Source organism: Oncorhynchus masou, chromosome 11 (genome assembly GCF_036934945.1).
Source record: "Oncorhynchus masou masou isolate Uvic2021 chromosome 11, UVic_Omas_1.1, whole genome shotgun sequence".
Lineage (NCBI taxonomy): Eukaryota > Metazoa > Chordata > Actinopteri > Salmoniformes > Salmonidae > Oncorhynchus > Oncorhynchus masou.
Genome location: NC_088222.1, coordinates 10,308,137 through 10,325,311, shown reverse-complemented (window position 1 = coordinate 10,325,311; position 17,175 = coordinate 10,308,137). Strand labels below are relative to the sequence as shown.

At 44.2% G+C, this 17,175-nt stretch overlaps 1 protein-coding gene across 1 annotated transcript; it reads right to left on the bottom strand.

Annotated features, from left to right (window-relative positions):
- Positions 1-295: 295 nt before the first annotated feature.
- Positions 296-11,929, bottom strand: cplx4a (complexin 4a). Its single transcript, XM_064977108.1, has 3 exons — positions 11,769-11,929; positions 6,240-6,327; positions 296-523 (listed from the first exon to the last, which is right to left on the bottom strand). The coding sequence occupies exons 1-3, from the start codon at positions 11,927-11,929 to the stop codon at positions 296-298; spliced, it is 477 nt and encodes a 158-aa protein (XP_064833180.1).
- Positions 11,930-17,175: the final 5,246 nt, after the last annotated feature.

The window sequence follows — 17,175 nt, the reverse complement described above, 5'->3', positions numbered from 1 at the left end:
GCTCAGATACTTATTTTAAACCCAGGTCTGCTCGGTGGAGAGTGGAGCCGCTTATAGGATCGGTTTGTTTACAGTCGGTCCTAAATCACTCCCTTTCCCTCCCCCTTGTTCCCTTACACCTCTATGTTAGCATGTCTAATGGTCTTAATAAGTATAGGCAGTGTGGTGGTACAGCTTTCACCATATTTTTCCACCTTCAGATCTGCAAACATTGAAGGGTTAGGGCCAAGGGATCGAATCGGGCTAGAATTGGGACCGGCTGTTCATGAAGTGAAATCTTCCATTTTATTTTTATTTACATGACAGAGCATTTCTCCTCTGCCTTGGCTTTCATCTCCGTCACGGTGGCCGAGGCCTTCTCCTTGAGCTGGTCCATGTCCATGTTCTGGAGGTTCTGAATGCCACCCAAGATGGAGTCCTTGTCCTCCTCCTCCGTGGCATCCTCGTCCACCATCTTGAGGAGCTCCTCGGGTACGTCCACATCGTCTCCAGCCATGGCCAGCATGTTATCGTCCTGCTCGCTCTGGAGAGAGTAGAGACCGATACAGACATTATATTTATTTTATAGCTTGTAATATTATTATTAGGTAAGGACATCAGCTAGTAAGACAGACAGAGATCATGTTCTCGTCCTGCTCGCTCTGTTAGAGAAACAATCGAGATGTTATATTAGCTAGCATCGTTAATCACTGCTCGCTGCTCTTCTCCCACTAAAAGACCAATGCAGACATTAGATTAGCAAGTGAGACAGACAGACAGCCTGAACCTACTACTCAGCCTTTAAAGGGAGAGACCGATACAGATATAAACAACCTCCTACAGGGGCAAGAAAAAAGCACGTGAACCCTTTGGAATTACCTGGACTCCTGCATAAATTTGTCAAAAAATTGTATCTGATCTTCATCTAAGTCACAACAATAGACAAACACAGTCTGCTTAAACTAATAACACACAAACAATTATATGTTTTCATGTCTTTATTGAACACACAGTGTAAACATTCATAGTGCAGGGTGGGAAAAGTATGTGAACCCCTGGATTTAATAACTGGTCAATCCTCCTTTGGAAGCAATAACCTCAACCAAACGTTTTCTGTAGTTGTGAATCAGACCGGCACAACGACCAGGATGAATTTTGGACCATTCCTCTTTACAAAACCGTTTCAGTTTAGCAATGTTCTTGTGATGTCTGGTGTGAACCGCTCTCGAGATCATGCTACAGCATCTCAATCGGGTTGAGGTCTGGACTCTCTAGAAGGTGTATTTTCTTCTCTTGAAGCCATTCTGTTGTTGATTTACTTTTGTGTTTTGGGTTGTTGTCCTGTTGCATCATCCAACTTCTGTTGAGCTTCAATTGGCGGACAGGTAGCCTTACATTCTCCTGCAAAATGTCTTGATAAACATGGGAATTCATTTTTCCACCGATGATAGCAAGATGTCCAGGCCCTGAGGCAGCAAAACAGCCCCAAACCATGATGCTCCCTCCACTATACTTTACTGTTGGGATGAGGTTTTGATGTTGGTGTGCTGTGCCTTTTTTTCTCCACACATAGTGTTGTGTTCCTTCCAAATAATCTGTCCACATAATATTTTGCCAGTAGCGCTGTGGAACATCCAGGTGCTCATTTGCAATCTTCAGACGTGCAGATATGTTTTTGTTTGGACAGCAGTTTCTTCTTCCGCGGTGTCCTCCCATGAACACCGTTCTTGTTTAATGTTTTACGTATCGTAGACTCGTCAACAGAGATGTTAGCATGTTCCAGAGATTTCTGTAAATCTTTAGCTGACACTCTAGGATTGTTCTTAACCTCATTGAGCATTCTGCTCTGTGATCTTGCAGTCATCTTTGCAGGACGGCCACTCCTAGGGAGAGAAGCAACACTGCTGAACTTTCTCCATTTATAGACAATTTGTCTTACCGTGGACTGATGAACATCAAGGCTTTTAGAGATACTTTTGTAACCCTTTCCAGCTTCATGCAAGTCAACAATTCTTAATCTTGGGTCTTCTGAGATCTCTTTTGTTCGAGGCATATTTCACATCAGGCAATGCTTCTTGTGAATAGCAAACTCAAATTTGTGAGTGTTTTTTTATAGAGCAGGGCAGCTCTAACCAATATCCCCAATCTCGTCTCATTGATTGGACTCCAGGTTAGCTGACTCCTGCCTCCAATTAGCTTTTGGAGAAGTCAGCCTAGGGGTTCAAATACTTTTTCCAATCTACACTGTGAATGTTTAAATGATATATTCAATATAGACAAGAAAAATACAATAATTTGTGTGTTATTATTTTAAGCAGACTGTGTTAGTCTATTGTTGTGACTTAGATGATAAGATCAAATTTGATGACCAATTTATGCAGAAATCCAGGTAATTCAAAAGGGTTCAAATACTTTTTCTTGCCATTGTACACGTGTGTTCATGTAGAGGCCAACACAGGCGTCAGATTAGCTAATGAGACAGAGATATCTTCTACAGTTACACTCTGGTCTCTGTAGACCAGACATCAGATTAGCTAATGAGACAGACAGCCTACTGCAGCTATACTCCTGCCTCATGCTGGATCTGTAGAAATAAGACATCAACAACTGTGTCCGCGTGTGAGACAGAGATATCTTCTACAGTTACACTCTGGTCTCTGTAGACCAGACATCAGATTAGCTAGTGTGATAGAAAGATACCATACTACAGCTAGACCAACACAGACAATCAATCAATAAATCAATCTATCAATGAAATCAATACAAAATAAATAAAATTCATTCTTGACTGATGTTTTTATGTCAGCAGTTGTCACAAAGTGCTTTGCAGTACATTGGATTAGCTACCGAGACAGACAGACAACCTCTATCATCCTGTCTCACCCTGTAGAGACAGACAGACAACCTCTATCATCGTGTCTCACCCTGTAGAGACAGACAGACAACCTCTACCATCCTGTCTCGCCCTGTAGAGACAGACAGACAACCTCTATCATCCTGTCTCACCCTGTAGAGACAGACAGACAACCTCTATCATCCTGTCTCACCCTGTAGAGACAGACATACAACCTCTATCATCCTGTCTCACCCTGTAGAGACAGACAGACAACCTCTACCATCCTGTCTCACCCTGTAGAGACAGACAGACAACCTCTATCATCCTGTCTCACCCTGTAGAGACAGACAGACAACCTCTATCATCCTGTCTCGCCCTGTAGAGACAGACAGACAACCTCTACCATCCTGTCTCGCCCTGTAGAGACAGATTTTAGATTAGCTAGTAAAACATGGAGAGACATCAAATAAATGAGACGAATACAACAAGTGTAGACTTCACTGTGAAATGTTTACTTACGACCCCTTTCACAACAATGCAGTTAAAAAGTAGGAACATTTCCAAATAGATGTAAAATATATATATAGATATATAGATATTAACACGATAACATAACAATGACGAGGGTATATAAAGGCTATAAAGTACCGGTACCGAGTCAGTGTACTGAGGTATGAGGGTGTTGGGGTGATTGAGGTAATATGTACATGTAGGTTTGGTTAGGTGATTGATTGATTGAGGTAATATGTACATGTAGGTTTGGTTAGGTGATTGATTGATTGAGGTAATATGTACATGTAGGTTTGGTTAGGTGATTGATTGAGGTAATATGTACATGTAGGTTTGGTTAGGTGATTGATTGAGGTAATATGTACATGTAGGTTTGGTTAGGTGATTGATTGAGGTAATATGTAGATATAAGTAGGGGGTGAGGTATGAGGGTGTTGGGGAGATTGATTGAGGTAATATGTACATGTAGGTTTGGTTAGGTGATTGATTGAGGTAATATGTACATGTAGGTTTGGTTAGGTGATTGATTGAGGTAATATGTACATGTAGGTTTGGTTAGGTGATTGATTGAGGTAATATGTAGATATAAGTAGGGGGTGAGGTATGAGGGTGTTGGGGTGATTGATTGAGGTAATATGTACATGTAGGTTTGGTTAGGTGATTGATTGAGGTAATATGTACATGTAGGTTTGGTTAGGTGATTGATTGAGATAATATGTAGATATAAGTAGGGGGTGAGGTATGAGGGTGTTGGGGTGATTGATTGAGGTCATTTGTACATGTAGGTTTGGTTAGGTGATTGATTGAGGTAATATGTAGATATAAGTATGGGGGGGGGGGGAACAGAATGTCCGGGTAGCCATTTGATTAACTGTTCAGCAGTCTTTTAACTTTGGGGTAGAAGCTGTTCAGGAGCTTTTAGGTCCCAGGTATGGCGCTCCGGTACCGCTTGCTGTGTGGCAGCAGAGAGTACAGACAGCGGTGGGAGTCTTTGATCATTTTTAGGGTGTTCCTCTGACACAACCTGGTATCCTGCAATAACTACACACAACCACACGCAAGGCACGGGATGAGCCTCGTTTTAATACCTCACTGGTAAAAACAAATGGTCACTTAGGGATCCTTAGTTTGAGCACACTTAATGCAATAAAGAAGAAAGAACAGATTGACTGAAGAAACTGCAGCAACCTCAAACCTACATTCTAGAACCTGCTGAAACCTCCATTCTAGAACCTACTGGAACCTACGTTCTAAACTCCAGGAAGGCTGATCTGAAACCTGCGTTAGCCTTTCCGTTGTAAACCATGACGACGGCCAGGTGTGAGGATTCTAAAGATGTCCGCCACAGTCTTACACAAGAGACTAATTCCATTAGTTAAACATGCCAGATTTTGCAGTTACTATATACAATCACATTATTCCACCATTCATTGTGTTCATCAGTTGTGATGACCGTCTTGTACAATGCCTTTAATCAAATTTAAAAGAATCTTTATGTTGGGTTGTCTGTTATGGTGAAACAATACTTGCTGGACTCAATAGTCGTTGTATAGGTTGTATAGCCTTTGTCATGAACATGTCTATTTAAACTAAAACGCAAACAAAACAACTGAATCTATACCTATTCATGATATATGAATGTTGTCTATTGTTTTGAAGTGTCGTTCCACATATAGAAATGAAAATAACTAACAAGAAGATTGAATATTGAACTAAATGACTTGTGAGAGGCATTCTGCAAAAAGCAAACACAGAAGACATTTACGTTCACCACATGATTTATTTTCAATACTTAAATAATAGTAATATATATTCTGCTTTTTGCTGCTGTAAGCACAGTTTTATACATGGTAGTGGTAATGTAGCTATACAAATCAAATTGTTAGAACATTGAACTATCGCCTTTTCTTTCAGTAATGACGTATATAAAATCAGAAATCCAACTGTACCTTATTTTCGCTCGTCATAACAACTGGTTAAAAATATCTTCCTTATCAAGCAGCTTTCAATAGATCCAAACAGATTCAGTAGATTATTCTACAGAATCTAACCTAGATGTAGTTGTTGTGGCTGTCAACGTCGCTCAACCAACACTGTCTTCACTCCCCACAGCCACATTAACACCTAGCAGAGCAGATGGCTTCTGGTCTTGTTTTAAGCCCACGGCACAATATAGGACACCATGTCAAATCTCCAGGCCTTTTATGGAACATCTTGCCTTCCCCGTAATCTGCTGGCAGGTAGCCACCTCCACCTCCCGCTGTACGGCCTAAGGCAAACTGCCCATGTACTAGGCCAAGGGTTAAAAACAGCGTCTCGCCTGTAAACATCAACCACTGCAGGTCAGGCTCAACCATTGAGGTGTTCACCAGGGTTGAGGTCAAAGTCCATTTCAATTCAGTCAATTTAGGAAGTACAATTGTAGTCTACATTTGGGCTCCAGAGTGGCGCAGCGGTCTAAGGTACTGCATCTTCAACGCTAGAGGCGTCAATACAGACACCATGTTTCGAATCCAGGCTGTATCACAACCGGCCGTGTTTGGGAGTCCCATAGGGCGGCACACAATTGGCCTAGTGTCTTCCGGGGTTGGCCGTCATTGTAAATAAGAATTTGTTCTTAACTGACTTGCCTAGTTAAATACATTTTAAATGTAAAATTACATAACCTCATTGTTCCATCCAAAGGTCTCTGCATCTGAGCAATGAACGTGTTTGCTATTTTAACATTTGCTCTACAGTATGTAAACATACAGTATAACATAAAACAGTGCAGAATTCAGGAAGCAAAGTAAAGTTGAAATAATATACTCTAGAGAGTGACTAGTGACAGGGGGCTGAAAAGATTGTAGTTCAGGGGGAATGGATTCTCACAAGGGGCTGAAAAGATTGTAATTCAGGAGAAATGGGTTGTCACCTTTGGGAGTCTGTACTTGTCTCGTAGGCACACCCGCAGAGTTGCCCTCTCAGCTTTCTTGTGTAAGAAGTCAGCATCTCTCTCCATCCTGAACAACAGAGAAAAGAAATGGTTGAGTAATTGATTGATGAATTCATTTATATATATAATGTGACCACATAATGGATGACTTTATATGCATGCATACTGTATACTTGTTTCATTTGTATTCATACAACAATAACGGTCTGACTATGATCTTGTTTCAACCAAAGGGACAGTCGATATACCATACTAATGCAACACATGATACTGTGAAGCTAAGAGGATGCAGCGCTTACGGAGGTTGACCTTAACAACATGCTACATGTCACAGGGGTAAACCATCCGATGGGGTAAAGAGGTAAGCAGGTTCACACTACATATTCTCACTGTTCAGTCATATGTTTCTTCTGGAATTTGAAAAGAAAACATGGAGGATGTCTGGGCTGGCTGCTATAATAAATAGTTACTATTTATGACTTTATCATCTAATGTGCTGCTTGCTTTCCTCCTATTTAGAAAACTCAAAGGCTGTAAAGTCTATGGCTCCAATGTAGTAATTGATTAAACAAACGTTTAAACTGCTTTCCTCCTGTGTCCTTATTATGGCTTCACACAACCCGTAGCATGTCATCACAACCCGTAGCATGTCATCACAACCCGTAGCATGTCACCACAACCCGTAGCATGTCATCACAACCCGTAGCATGTCACCACAACCCGTAGCATGTCATCACAACCCGTAGCATGTCACCACAACCCGTAGCATGTCACCACAACCCGTAGCATGTCATCACAACCCGTAGCATGTCATCACAACCCGTAGCATGTGATACAACCCGCAGCATGTCACACAACCCGTAGCATGTCAACACAACCCGTAGCATGTCATCACAACCCGTAGCATGTCATCACAACCCGTAGCATGTCATCACAACCCGTAGCATGTCATCACAACCCGTAGCATGTCATCTCACAACCCGTAGCATGTCATCACAACCCGTAGCATGTCATCACAACCTGTAGCATGTCAACACAACCCGAAGCATGTCATCACAACATGTAGCATGTCAACACAACACGTAGTACGACATCACAACCTGTAGCATGTCAACACAACCCGTAGCATGTCATCACAACCCGTAGCATGTCATCACAACACGTAGCATGTCAACACAACCCGTAGCATGTTATCACAACCCGTAGCATGTTACACAACCCGTAGCATGTCAACACAACCCCTAGCATGTCAATACAACCCATAGCATGTCATCACAACCCGTAGCATGTCAATAGGCATTGGGCAGTCAGATTATACAACGCATGGTCAACTCATTAGTGTATTGACTTTAGGATAATCATTATGAGAATCCTTGGTTGCGATCCAAGTGGCTCCCTATTCTCTATATAATGCACTACCCTAGCAGTTATAGCCCTATTTTCTATATCATGCACTAGCCTAGCGGTTAGAGCCCTATTCTCTATATAATGCACAAGCCTAGCGGTTAGAGCCCTATTCTCTATATAATGCACTAGCCTAGTGGTTATAACCCTATTCTCTATATTATGCACTAACCTAGCGGTTAGAGCCCTATTCTCCATATAATGCACCAGCCTAGTGGTTAGAACCCTATTCTCTATATAATGCACTAGCCAGGTGGTTAGAGCCCTATTCTCTATATAATGCACTAGCCTAGCGGTTAGAGCCCTATTCTCTAATGCACTACTAGCCTAGTGGTTAGAGCCCTATTCTCTATATAATGCACTAGCCTAGTGGTTAGAGCCCTATTCTCTATATAATGCACTAGCCTAGTGGTTAGAGCCCTATTCTCTAATGCACTTGCCTAGCGGTTAGAGCCCTATTCTCTAATACACTAGCCTAGTGGTTAGAGCCCTATTCTCTATATAATGCACTAGCCTAGCAGTTAGAGCCCTATTCTCTAATGCACTAGCCTAGGGGTTAGAGCCCTATTCTCTAATGCACTACTAGCCTAGTGGTTAGAGCCCTATTCTCTAATGCAGTAGCCTCGTGGTTATAGCCCTATTCTCTATATAATGCACTAGCCTAGCGGTTATAACCCTATTCTCTATATAATGCACTAGCCTAGCGGTTAGAGCCCTATTCTCTATATAATGCACTAGCCTAGCGGTTAGAGCCCTATTCTCTAATGCACTAGCCTAGCGGTTAGAGCCCTATTCTCTAATGCACTAGCCTAGCGGTTAGAGCCCTATTATCTATATAATGCACTAGCCTAGTGGTTATAGCCATATTCTCTATATAATGCACTAGCCTAGCGGTTATAACCCTATTCTCTATATAATGCAGTAGCCTAGCGGTTAGAGCCCTATTCTCTATATAATGCACTAGCCTAGCGGTTAGAGCCCTATTCTCTATATAATGCACTAGCCTAGCGTTTAGAGCTCTATTCTCTAATGCACTAGCCTAGCGGTTAGAGCCCTATTCTCTAATGCACTAGCCTAGTGGTTAGAGCCCTATTCTCTATATAATGCACTAGCCTAGGGTAAGAGCGTTGGGCCGATAACCAGAAGAATGCTGTTTTGAATACTCGAGCAGACATGGTGACCTTCTCTCACCCTGAAAAACAACACAGTTTTCAGCTGTGCTAACATATTTGCAAAAGGGTTTTCTAATGATCAATCAGCCTTTTAAAATGATAAACTTGGATTATCTAACACAACGTGCCATTGGAACACAGGAGTGATGGTTGCTGATAATGGGACTCTGTATGCCTATGTAGATATTCCATTTAAAAAATCTACACTGTATTTCTGATCACTTTGATGTTATTTTAATGGACAAAAAAAATAGCTTTTCTTTAAAATACAAGGAAATTTCTAAGTGACCCCAAACCTTTGAATGGTGTTGTTCATATGAGATGAGTAATGCAAAATATGGAAACATAATTAAAGTGACTAGTGTTCCATTATTAAAGTGGTCAGTGATTTCAAGTATATGTATATAGGGCAGCATGTATATGTACCAACCTCATTGGTCGCTGTGGAGAGGGAACTGTTTCCCCTAGCCAATTAAACGTGAGGATTATTAGTTGGCCAGATTGAGTGCTTGGGCCAGATTGAGGATTAGGACAAATTACCCAACACAGAAACAGTACACTGATTGTACAAAACATTACCATGACTTAGACTGAACAAGTGAATCCAGGTGAAAGCTATGAATCCTTATTGATGTCACTTGTTAAATCCACTTCAAATCAGTGTAGATGAAGAGACAGGTTAAAGAAGGATTTTTAAGCCTTGAGACAATTGAGACATGAATTGTGTGTGTGTGTGCCATTCAGCGGGTGAATGGGCACAAAATATTTAAGTGCCTTTGAACGGGGTATGGTAGTAGGTGCCAGGCGCACCAGTTTGAGTGTTCCAAGAACTGCAACGCTGCTGGGTTTTTCACGCTCAACACTTTCCTATGTGTATCAAGAATGACCCACCACCCAAACGACATCCAGCCAACTTCACACAACTTTAGGAAGTATTGGTGTCAACATGGGTCAGCATCCCTGTGGAACGCGTTGGACACCTTGTAGTTTCCCAATGAATTGAGGCTGTTCTGAGGGCAAAAGGGGGTCAACTCAATAGTAGCAAGGTGTTCCTAATGTTTTGTACACTCACTGTATAACACAAACTCTTGCTCTGCTCTGAGAGTCATAGCCCGAAGACACCCAACACAAAATGAGGAATACAAGATGGTTATAAGGTGGTCATACACACTCTTATAATGCATTATAACTGGAGGCTTTAAGTAAAAGTGCTTTAACATTTAGCATCGGATCTGTTTGCAGCCATTTTCCACCAGACGACAACAGAATTGTTCACAAAATCATGGGAGGAAGGGCTAATCTGGTTACATAATCTCGTTACATAATCTGGTTTGGCTGAAGCGTCCATCAGAAGATTATATTTCTGTAAAACATCAACATGTCAAATTAAATCAAATATTATTATTGGTCACATACACATGGTTAGCAGATGTTATTGCGAGTGTAGCGAAATGCTTGTAACATGTCAGTGTTAGGCTAAGGCTATGCTATATTTTGTTGCAATATAGAAAATTATTACACACAAATAATGTAACCTTTATGGTCTCATTTGTTGATTACTTAAATAAATTTTAAAAATCGCAATTTTATTGAATGTTTAAACATACAATCTACCCGCAGCGAAGCAGCTCAACATTGACATTCGGTCATCTAAAAGACTCCCATCCAGAGAGACCCACAGGAGCAACCAGGGTCAAGTGCCCAGCTCAAGGGCACGTCAAAAGATCTCCCACTAAGTCAAAACGGGGACCCGAACCAGCGACCTAGCAGCCACCAGCCCAAGATCCTAACAGCCAGGCCATCAACCATCCAAGACCCCCCCTCCCTCACCCAAAAACACCTCTCCCTCTGTTGTCGCCAGTTCCAAATCCCAACCCTCAGTTTCCCTCAGCCCATCCCACCTGTCTCTGCTGACTACACTCTTTGTATTTCTACACTCCATACAGTATCTTTCAACTATGCTGTGATGTAACATACAATTTGAATCTAATTTAATAGAATCCAGAGATTGCGAGTTAATGTTTTGGACAGTCACTGAACATGCCCTACTCGGCAGCAGCCACATCATTTTACATAATAAAACAAAATGGCTGCCATGGCAGTGAACCCACAGTTATGAGCTCTTCCTCCTGTTTGTCAACTAGTAACTGTCTGAAGTTGTAGATATGGATGAATAAAAACTGGACAGTGTTGAAATGATTCGAGATAGACATAGCAGTAAGACTACTTTTGATCTGTGATTTTTCACTTCACCATCAAAGCTCCTCCTACAACGTCGCAGTTAAATTAAATCGTCGTGGGTGAAATTCAGCAGCCATTTTAAAATCCTCCTGGAGTCTTAATTAGTTCAGGCTCTAAATTAGACTGAACTGAATTCACTTTTCAAAATGTAAGACTATTTTAGAGACTAATTTGCAAACCATTTTACAGACTATTTTAGAGACTATTTTAGAGACTAATTTACAGACTGATCCTTTTGAGTGTTATTCAAATTCAATGTCAGTAAGCCAGTCTGGCTTCAAAAAAACATTGTTGATATCACAGCAGAGGGTCAACGATCAGAGATTAATTGTGTAATGGTGGTCGTGGTTGTAAAAACTGCAGTTTGAGTTAAGGTGTCTGCTCTGACCTTGAGTGACAAAACCATCAAGAAAATAAATAGTGCAAAAAGAAACTAATTGTAATCTGTAACGTCAGGATTAAATGTTGCTAAATTTAAAAATTGTGAATTCAACAGCATTTCAAATTAACGAATCATTTGCAAGGTGATTTCCTGCAGTATTGCTACATGGTGCTTGTCAAGGTCAGATAGAATAGGGGTCGTGGAGCCGACACTGTAGGGTTAGCCAGCCATGTTGTCTCATAGCCATTCATGATCCAACAACACCAAAACAAAATGGAGGTAACTCGGCAGTCAGGGCAGGTTACTTACTTCTCCTCCACCAACTGTTTTTGGTACTCCTCATACTCCTCGCGTGTCATCCCTGCTGCCTTGGCCGGGTCTGCAGGGGCCGCCTCCGCTTCCTCCTCTCCTCCACCCATAGGATTCAAACCAGCCAGTGGGTTAGGCATCATGGTCTTGATTAGGAACATCTTGATCCCCTATAGAGTTCTGCTGTACTAGGAGATATAGATATTATATTATTGTAAATAGCACTAGTTGATTCCCTGGCTTCTACCGTTGGGTTGGGATTGCTAGCGGTTGGTTAGGTCCAATGGGATCCTGTATATTCTGTCTAGCTAACCTGTCCTGCTGCCTGGGTGTGTAATGAAGGATGCACTGACGGCTAGGGAACAGACACCAACAACAAAAAATACGGTCAGCCGTAATCTGGATTAAACCTCACTACAGCCCCACGATGCTAAGAGGCAGATGGCCTGGTTTTCTGCCTCTATTTTTAACACACACATTTAAGGATTGATATTGATGGGACAGGTTCAATCAATGACAGAATTGGTGTATAGCACAATGCAAAAGGTCACAGTCAAATTTTGGGGATTTCAAGATCCCAAGACATTCTTGTTCCCCTGTCACATTAGTTGTTGCATCCGCCCGCCCACTGCTAGTTAATCACATTACTGAACAAGGTTTGGCCCCTCCCATCTGCCAGAGATATCTGTTTATATCCTGGATGAGTTGGGGGGAGGGGGAGCTGAGGGCTGGAGGAGCTGAGGGTGGGGGGAGGAGAGGGAGCTCAGGGCTGGAGGTACTGAGGGTGGGGGGAGGAGGGGGAGCTGAGGGCTGGAGGAGCTGAGGGTGGGGGGAGGAGAGGGAGCTGAGGGCTGGAGGAGCTGAGGGTGGGGGGAGGAGGGGGAGCTGAGGGCTGGAGGAGCTGAGGGTGGGGGGAGGAGAGGGAGCTGAGGGCTGGAGGAGCTGAGGGTGGGGGGAGGAGGGGGAGCTGAGGGCTGGAGGAGCTGAGGGTGGGGGGAGGAGGGGGGGAGCTGAGGGTGGGGGGAGGAGGGGGGGAGCTGAGGGCTGGAGGAGCTGAGGGTGGGGGGAGGAGGGGGAGCTCAGGGCTGGAGGAGCTGAGGGTGGGGGGAGGAGGGGGAGCTGAGGGTGGGGGAGGAGGGGGAGCTGAGGGCTGGAGGAGCTGAGGGTGGGGGGAGGAGGGGGAGCTGAGGGCTGGAGGAGCTGAGGGTGGGGGGAGGAGGGGGAGCTCAGGGCTGGAGGAGCTGAGGGTGGGGGGAGGAGGGGGAGCTGAGGGTGGGGGGAGGAGGGGGAGCTGAGGGCTGGAGGAGCTGAGGGTGGGGGGAGGAGGGGGAGCTGAGGGTGGGGGGAGGAGGGGGAGCTGAGGGCTGGAGGAGCTGAGGGTGGGGGGAGGAGGGGGAGCTCAGGGCTGGAGGAGCTGAGGGTGGGGGGAGGAGGGGGAGCTCAGGGCTGGAGGAGCTGAGGGTGGGGGGGAGGAGGAGGGGGAGCTGAGGGTGGGGGGGAGGAGGGGGAGCTGAGGGCTGGAGGAGCTGAGGGTGGGGGGAGGAGGGGGAGCTCAGGGCTGGAGGAGCTGAGGGTGGGGGGAGGAGGGGGAGCTGAGGGTGGGGGGAGGAGGGGGAGCTCAGGGCTGGAGGAGCTGAGGGTGGGGGGAGGAGGGGGAGCTGAGGGCTGGAGGAGCTGAGGGTGGGGGGAGGAGGGGGAGCTGAGGGTGGGGGAGGAGGGGGAGCTGAGGGCTGGAGGAGCTGGAGTTGGGGGGAGAGCTGAGGGCTGGAGGAGCTGGAGTTGGGGGGGCTGAGGGCTGGAGGAGCTGGAGTTGGGGGGGGCTGAGGGCTGGAGGAGCTGAGGGTGGCTGAGGGCTGGAGGAGCTGGGGGGAGCTGAGGGGGGGCTGAGGGCTGGAGGGGAACTGTGGGGGAAACTGAGGTGGGGCCGAGGGCTGGAGGAACTGTGGGGGAAACTGAGGGGGGCCAAGGGCTGGAGGAGTTGTGGGGGGAACCGAGGGGGGCTGAGGGCTGGAGGAACTGGGGGGGGGGACTGAGGGCTGGAGGAGCTGTGGGGGGAGGAACTGAGGGGGGGCTGAGGGCTGGAGGAACTGTGGGGGGAGGAACTGAGGGGGGGCTGAGGGCTGGAGGAACTGTGGGGGGAGGAACTGAGGGCTGGAGTTATATAAAGAAATCTTTATGTAACAACATGAAGAATAACGCAACGTACATTTGTGTACGGAGAGTGCAGAATGCAGGGTTGTATACTTTCATATTCTTATCAAACGCTGATGTTCTTTATAATTGGTATGAAATTACAGACAGACAAGCTGAATTTTATAACCATAGCATTTGCCCTTTTCTATAGCTACACTGTTGATTGCAGTTAGCTGCACTGTGCTGTACTGTACTGCGTTGTACTGTACTGTGCTGTACTGTGTTGTACTGTATTGTGCTGTACTGTGGCGGGGAGGCGGGCCGAAGGAGGCAGTTTCCTGTGAAAGAAGTGTCATTAGCTCTTATTTAAGACGAGTGACACTGCAACAATGCAGTCTGACAATAACAGATTAAGGTGTGTATCTAACATATACCCTATTCCATTTGAGGAAGGAGAGAAAGAGAAAGAGAGCAAGAGAGAGAGATGAAACTAATGGCAGAACGTACAGTACTTTCGGAAAGTTCAGACCTCTTGACTTTTCCCAAATTTTGCTACGTTACAGCCTTATTCTAAAATGGATTAAATAAATACAAATCCACATCAATCTACACACAATGCCCCATAATGACGAAATGAAAACATCTTTTGCAAATGTATTAAAATTGAAAAACAGAATTATCTTATTTACATAATCATTCAGTCACTTTACTATGAGACTCTAAAATTAGCTCAGGTGTATCCTGTTTCCATTGACCGTCCTTGAGATATTTCTACAACTAACTTGATTGAATTCAATTGGACATGATTTGGAAAGGAACACAGTTGACAGTGCATGTCAGAGCAAAAACCAAGCCATGAGGTCGAAGGAATTGTTCGTAGAGCTCCGAGACAGGATTGTGTCGAGGCACAGATCTGGGGAAGGGTACCAAAAAATGTCTGCAGCATTGAATGTCCCCAAGAACAGTGGCGTCCATCATTCATAAATGGAAGAAGTTTGGAGCCACCAAGACTCTTCCTAGAGCTGGCCGCCCAGCCAAACTGAGCAATCGGGGGAGAAGTGCCTTGGTCAGAGAATTGAGCCTGATTGTCACTTTGACAGAGTTCCAGAGTTCCTCTGTGGATATGGGAGAAACTTCCAGAAGGACAACAATCTCTGCAGCACTTCACCAATCAGGCCTTCATGGTAGAGTCCTTCATGGTAGAGTGGCCAGATGGAAGCCACTCCTCAGTAAAAGGCACGCGACAGCCCCGCTTGGAGTTTGCCAAAAGGCACCTAAAGGACTCTCCATGAGAAACAAGATTCTCTGGTCTGATGAAACCAAGATTGAACTCTTTAGCAAGCATCACATCTGGAGGAAACCTGGCACCATCCCTTCGGTGAAGCATCGTGGTGGCAGCATCATGCTGTGGGGAGCTTTTTCAGCAACAGTCGGGCTCGTCAGGCTCGAGGGAAAGATAACCGGAGCAAAGTACAAAAAGATCCTTGATGAAAACCTGCTCCAGAGAGCTCAGGACCTCAGACTGGGGTGAAGGTTCACCTTCCAACAGGACAACGACCCTAAGCACACAGTCAAGACAACGCCAGAGTGACTTTGGGACAAGTCTCTGAATGTCCTTGAGTGGCTGAGCCAGAGCCCGGACTTGAACCCGATCGAACATCTCTGGAGAGACCTGAAAGTAGCTGTGCAGCGACTCTCCCCATTGTTATGGGATTTATATGTATAATGACTAAATGATGTATACATTTAACGTAGAAATATAACTAACCGAATACTACCCTGTCACTGTATGATAGTATGAATCTTATTATAATCATAACACTAAAGCTAATGTGTGTAGTTTTAGTCAAGAATTAGAACAAGGACTTTCTGTTCCTTGTTAGAGACAAATGGAGCTGTCGTCAGACCGGCTGGAATACTGTGTTCCTTACAGGACATTCTGCCCCCACCCAGGGAGGGGAGAGACCTGGGGCTTGTAGTAGATTGTTTAACAGGTGGCAGACAATGTGAGAAGACTTGTGAACTATGTTGCCATTGTATCTGAGGAGGAGGGACATTTATGAAAAAATGTGAGGTATGTAAACCAAATGTACATGGTATTATGAGCAGAGTTCTCGAGAATAAACGCTATTGTGAGGTATATAAACCAAATGTACATGGTATTATGACCAGAACTCTCGAGTTTAAACGCTATTGGCTAAGTTGACTGATCTCTGTCCGTTTGATTTAAATAAGAACCTTACAAATTCTTAGAAACAGACAGAGTGTATTAATTGCATTGGTTAATGAACACATAGGAACAAAATCCCATCCAACCTGACAGAGCTTGAGAGGATCTGCAGAGAAAAAGAGGAGAAACTCCTCAAATACAGATGTGCCAAGTTTGTAGCGTCACACCCAAGAAGACTCGACGCTGTAATCGCTGCCAAAGGTGCTTAAACAAAGTACTGAGTAAAGGGTCTGAATACTTATGTAAATGTGATATATATATATTTTTTCTAATAAATTTGCTAAAATTTCTAAACCTGTTTTTGCTTTGTCATTATGGGGTATTGTGTGTAGATTGATGAGGGAAAAAACTATTTAATACATTTTAGAATAAGGCTGTAATGTAACAAAATGTAGAAAAAGTCAAGTTGTCTGAATACTTTCCGAATGCACTGTATGTGGATTGAGACACATTGACCACTAGTGGTGTCCATTAAAACATAAATGTTTTACGTGTTAAGTTACAATATTCATTTTCACTCGCTATGTTGTCATACATTCCCTCAGAGGCTGACAAGAGGATAAAGCCGGTATTTGTACACATGCCATCAGGATTAGTGAGAGGTCACGGTGGTGATGTGACCTGGAAGTATAATGGTTAACATCATACTGTAGCTCAGGAGAAACAGCATCCACATCACAGCTGCTATAAACAGCTGAATCACAACAAGTTAAACTACATGACCAAAAGTATGCGGACATCTGATTGTCGAACATCTCATTCCAAAATCATCTGCATTAATATGGAATTGGTCCCCACTTTTGCTGCTATAACAGCCTCCAGTCTTCTGGAACATTGGTGCGGGGACTTCCAACATCTAGTGGAAGATCTGGGCCTCTATACCAGGCGGTGTGAAAAGAATGCCCAGGAAATCGTCAGACCCCAACCACCCAAGCCATTGATCTGACACCAACAGGCTAGTGAACAGCATCTATCCCCAAGCTAAACGACTGATAAATCAAATCAAATTTATTGGTCACATACACATGGTAAGTAGATGTTAAT

Excerpts from the sequence above, each read along its gene's own strand:
- cplx4a (XM_064977108.1), bottom strand. The coding sequence starts at position 11,929 with ATGTTCCTAATCAAGACCATGATGCCTAACCCACTGGCTGGTTTGAAT. Across the intron at positions 6,328-11,768 it reads AAACAGTTGGTGGAGGAGAA|GATGGAGAGAGATGCTGACT; the intron begins GTAAGTAACCTG and ends TCTGTTGTTCAG. Across the intron at positions 524-6,239 it reads ACAAGTACAGACTCCCAAAG|AGCGAGCAGGACGATAACAT; the intron begins GTGACAACCCAT and ends TACTCTCTCCAG.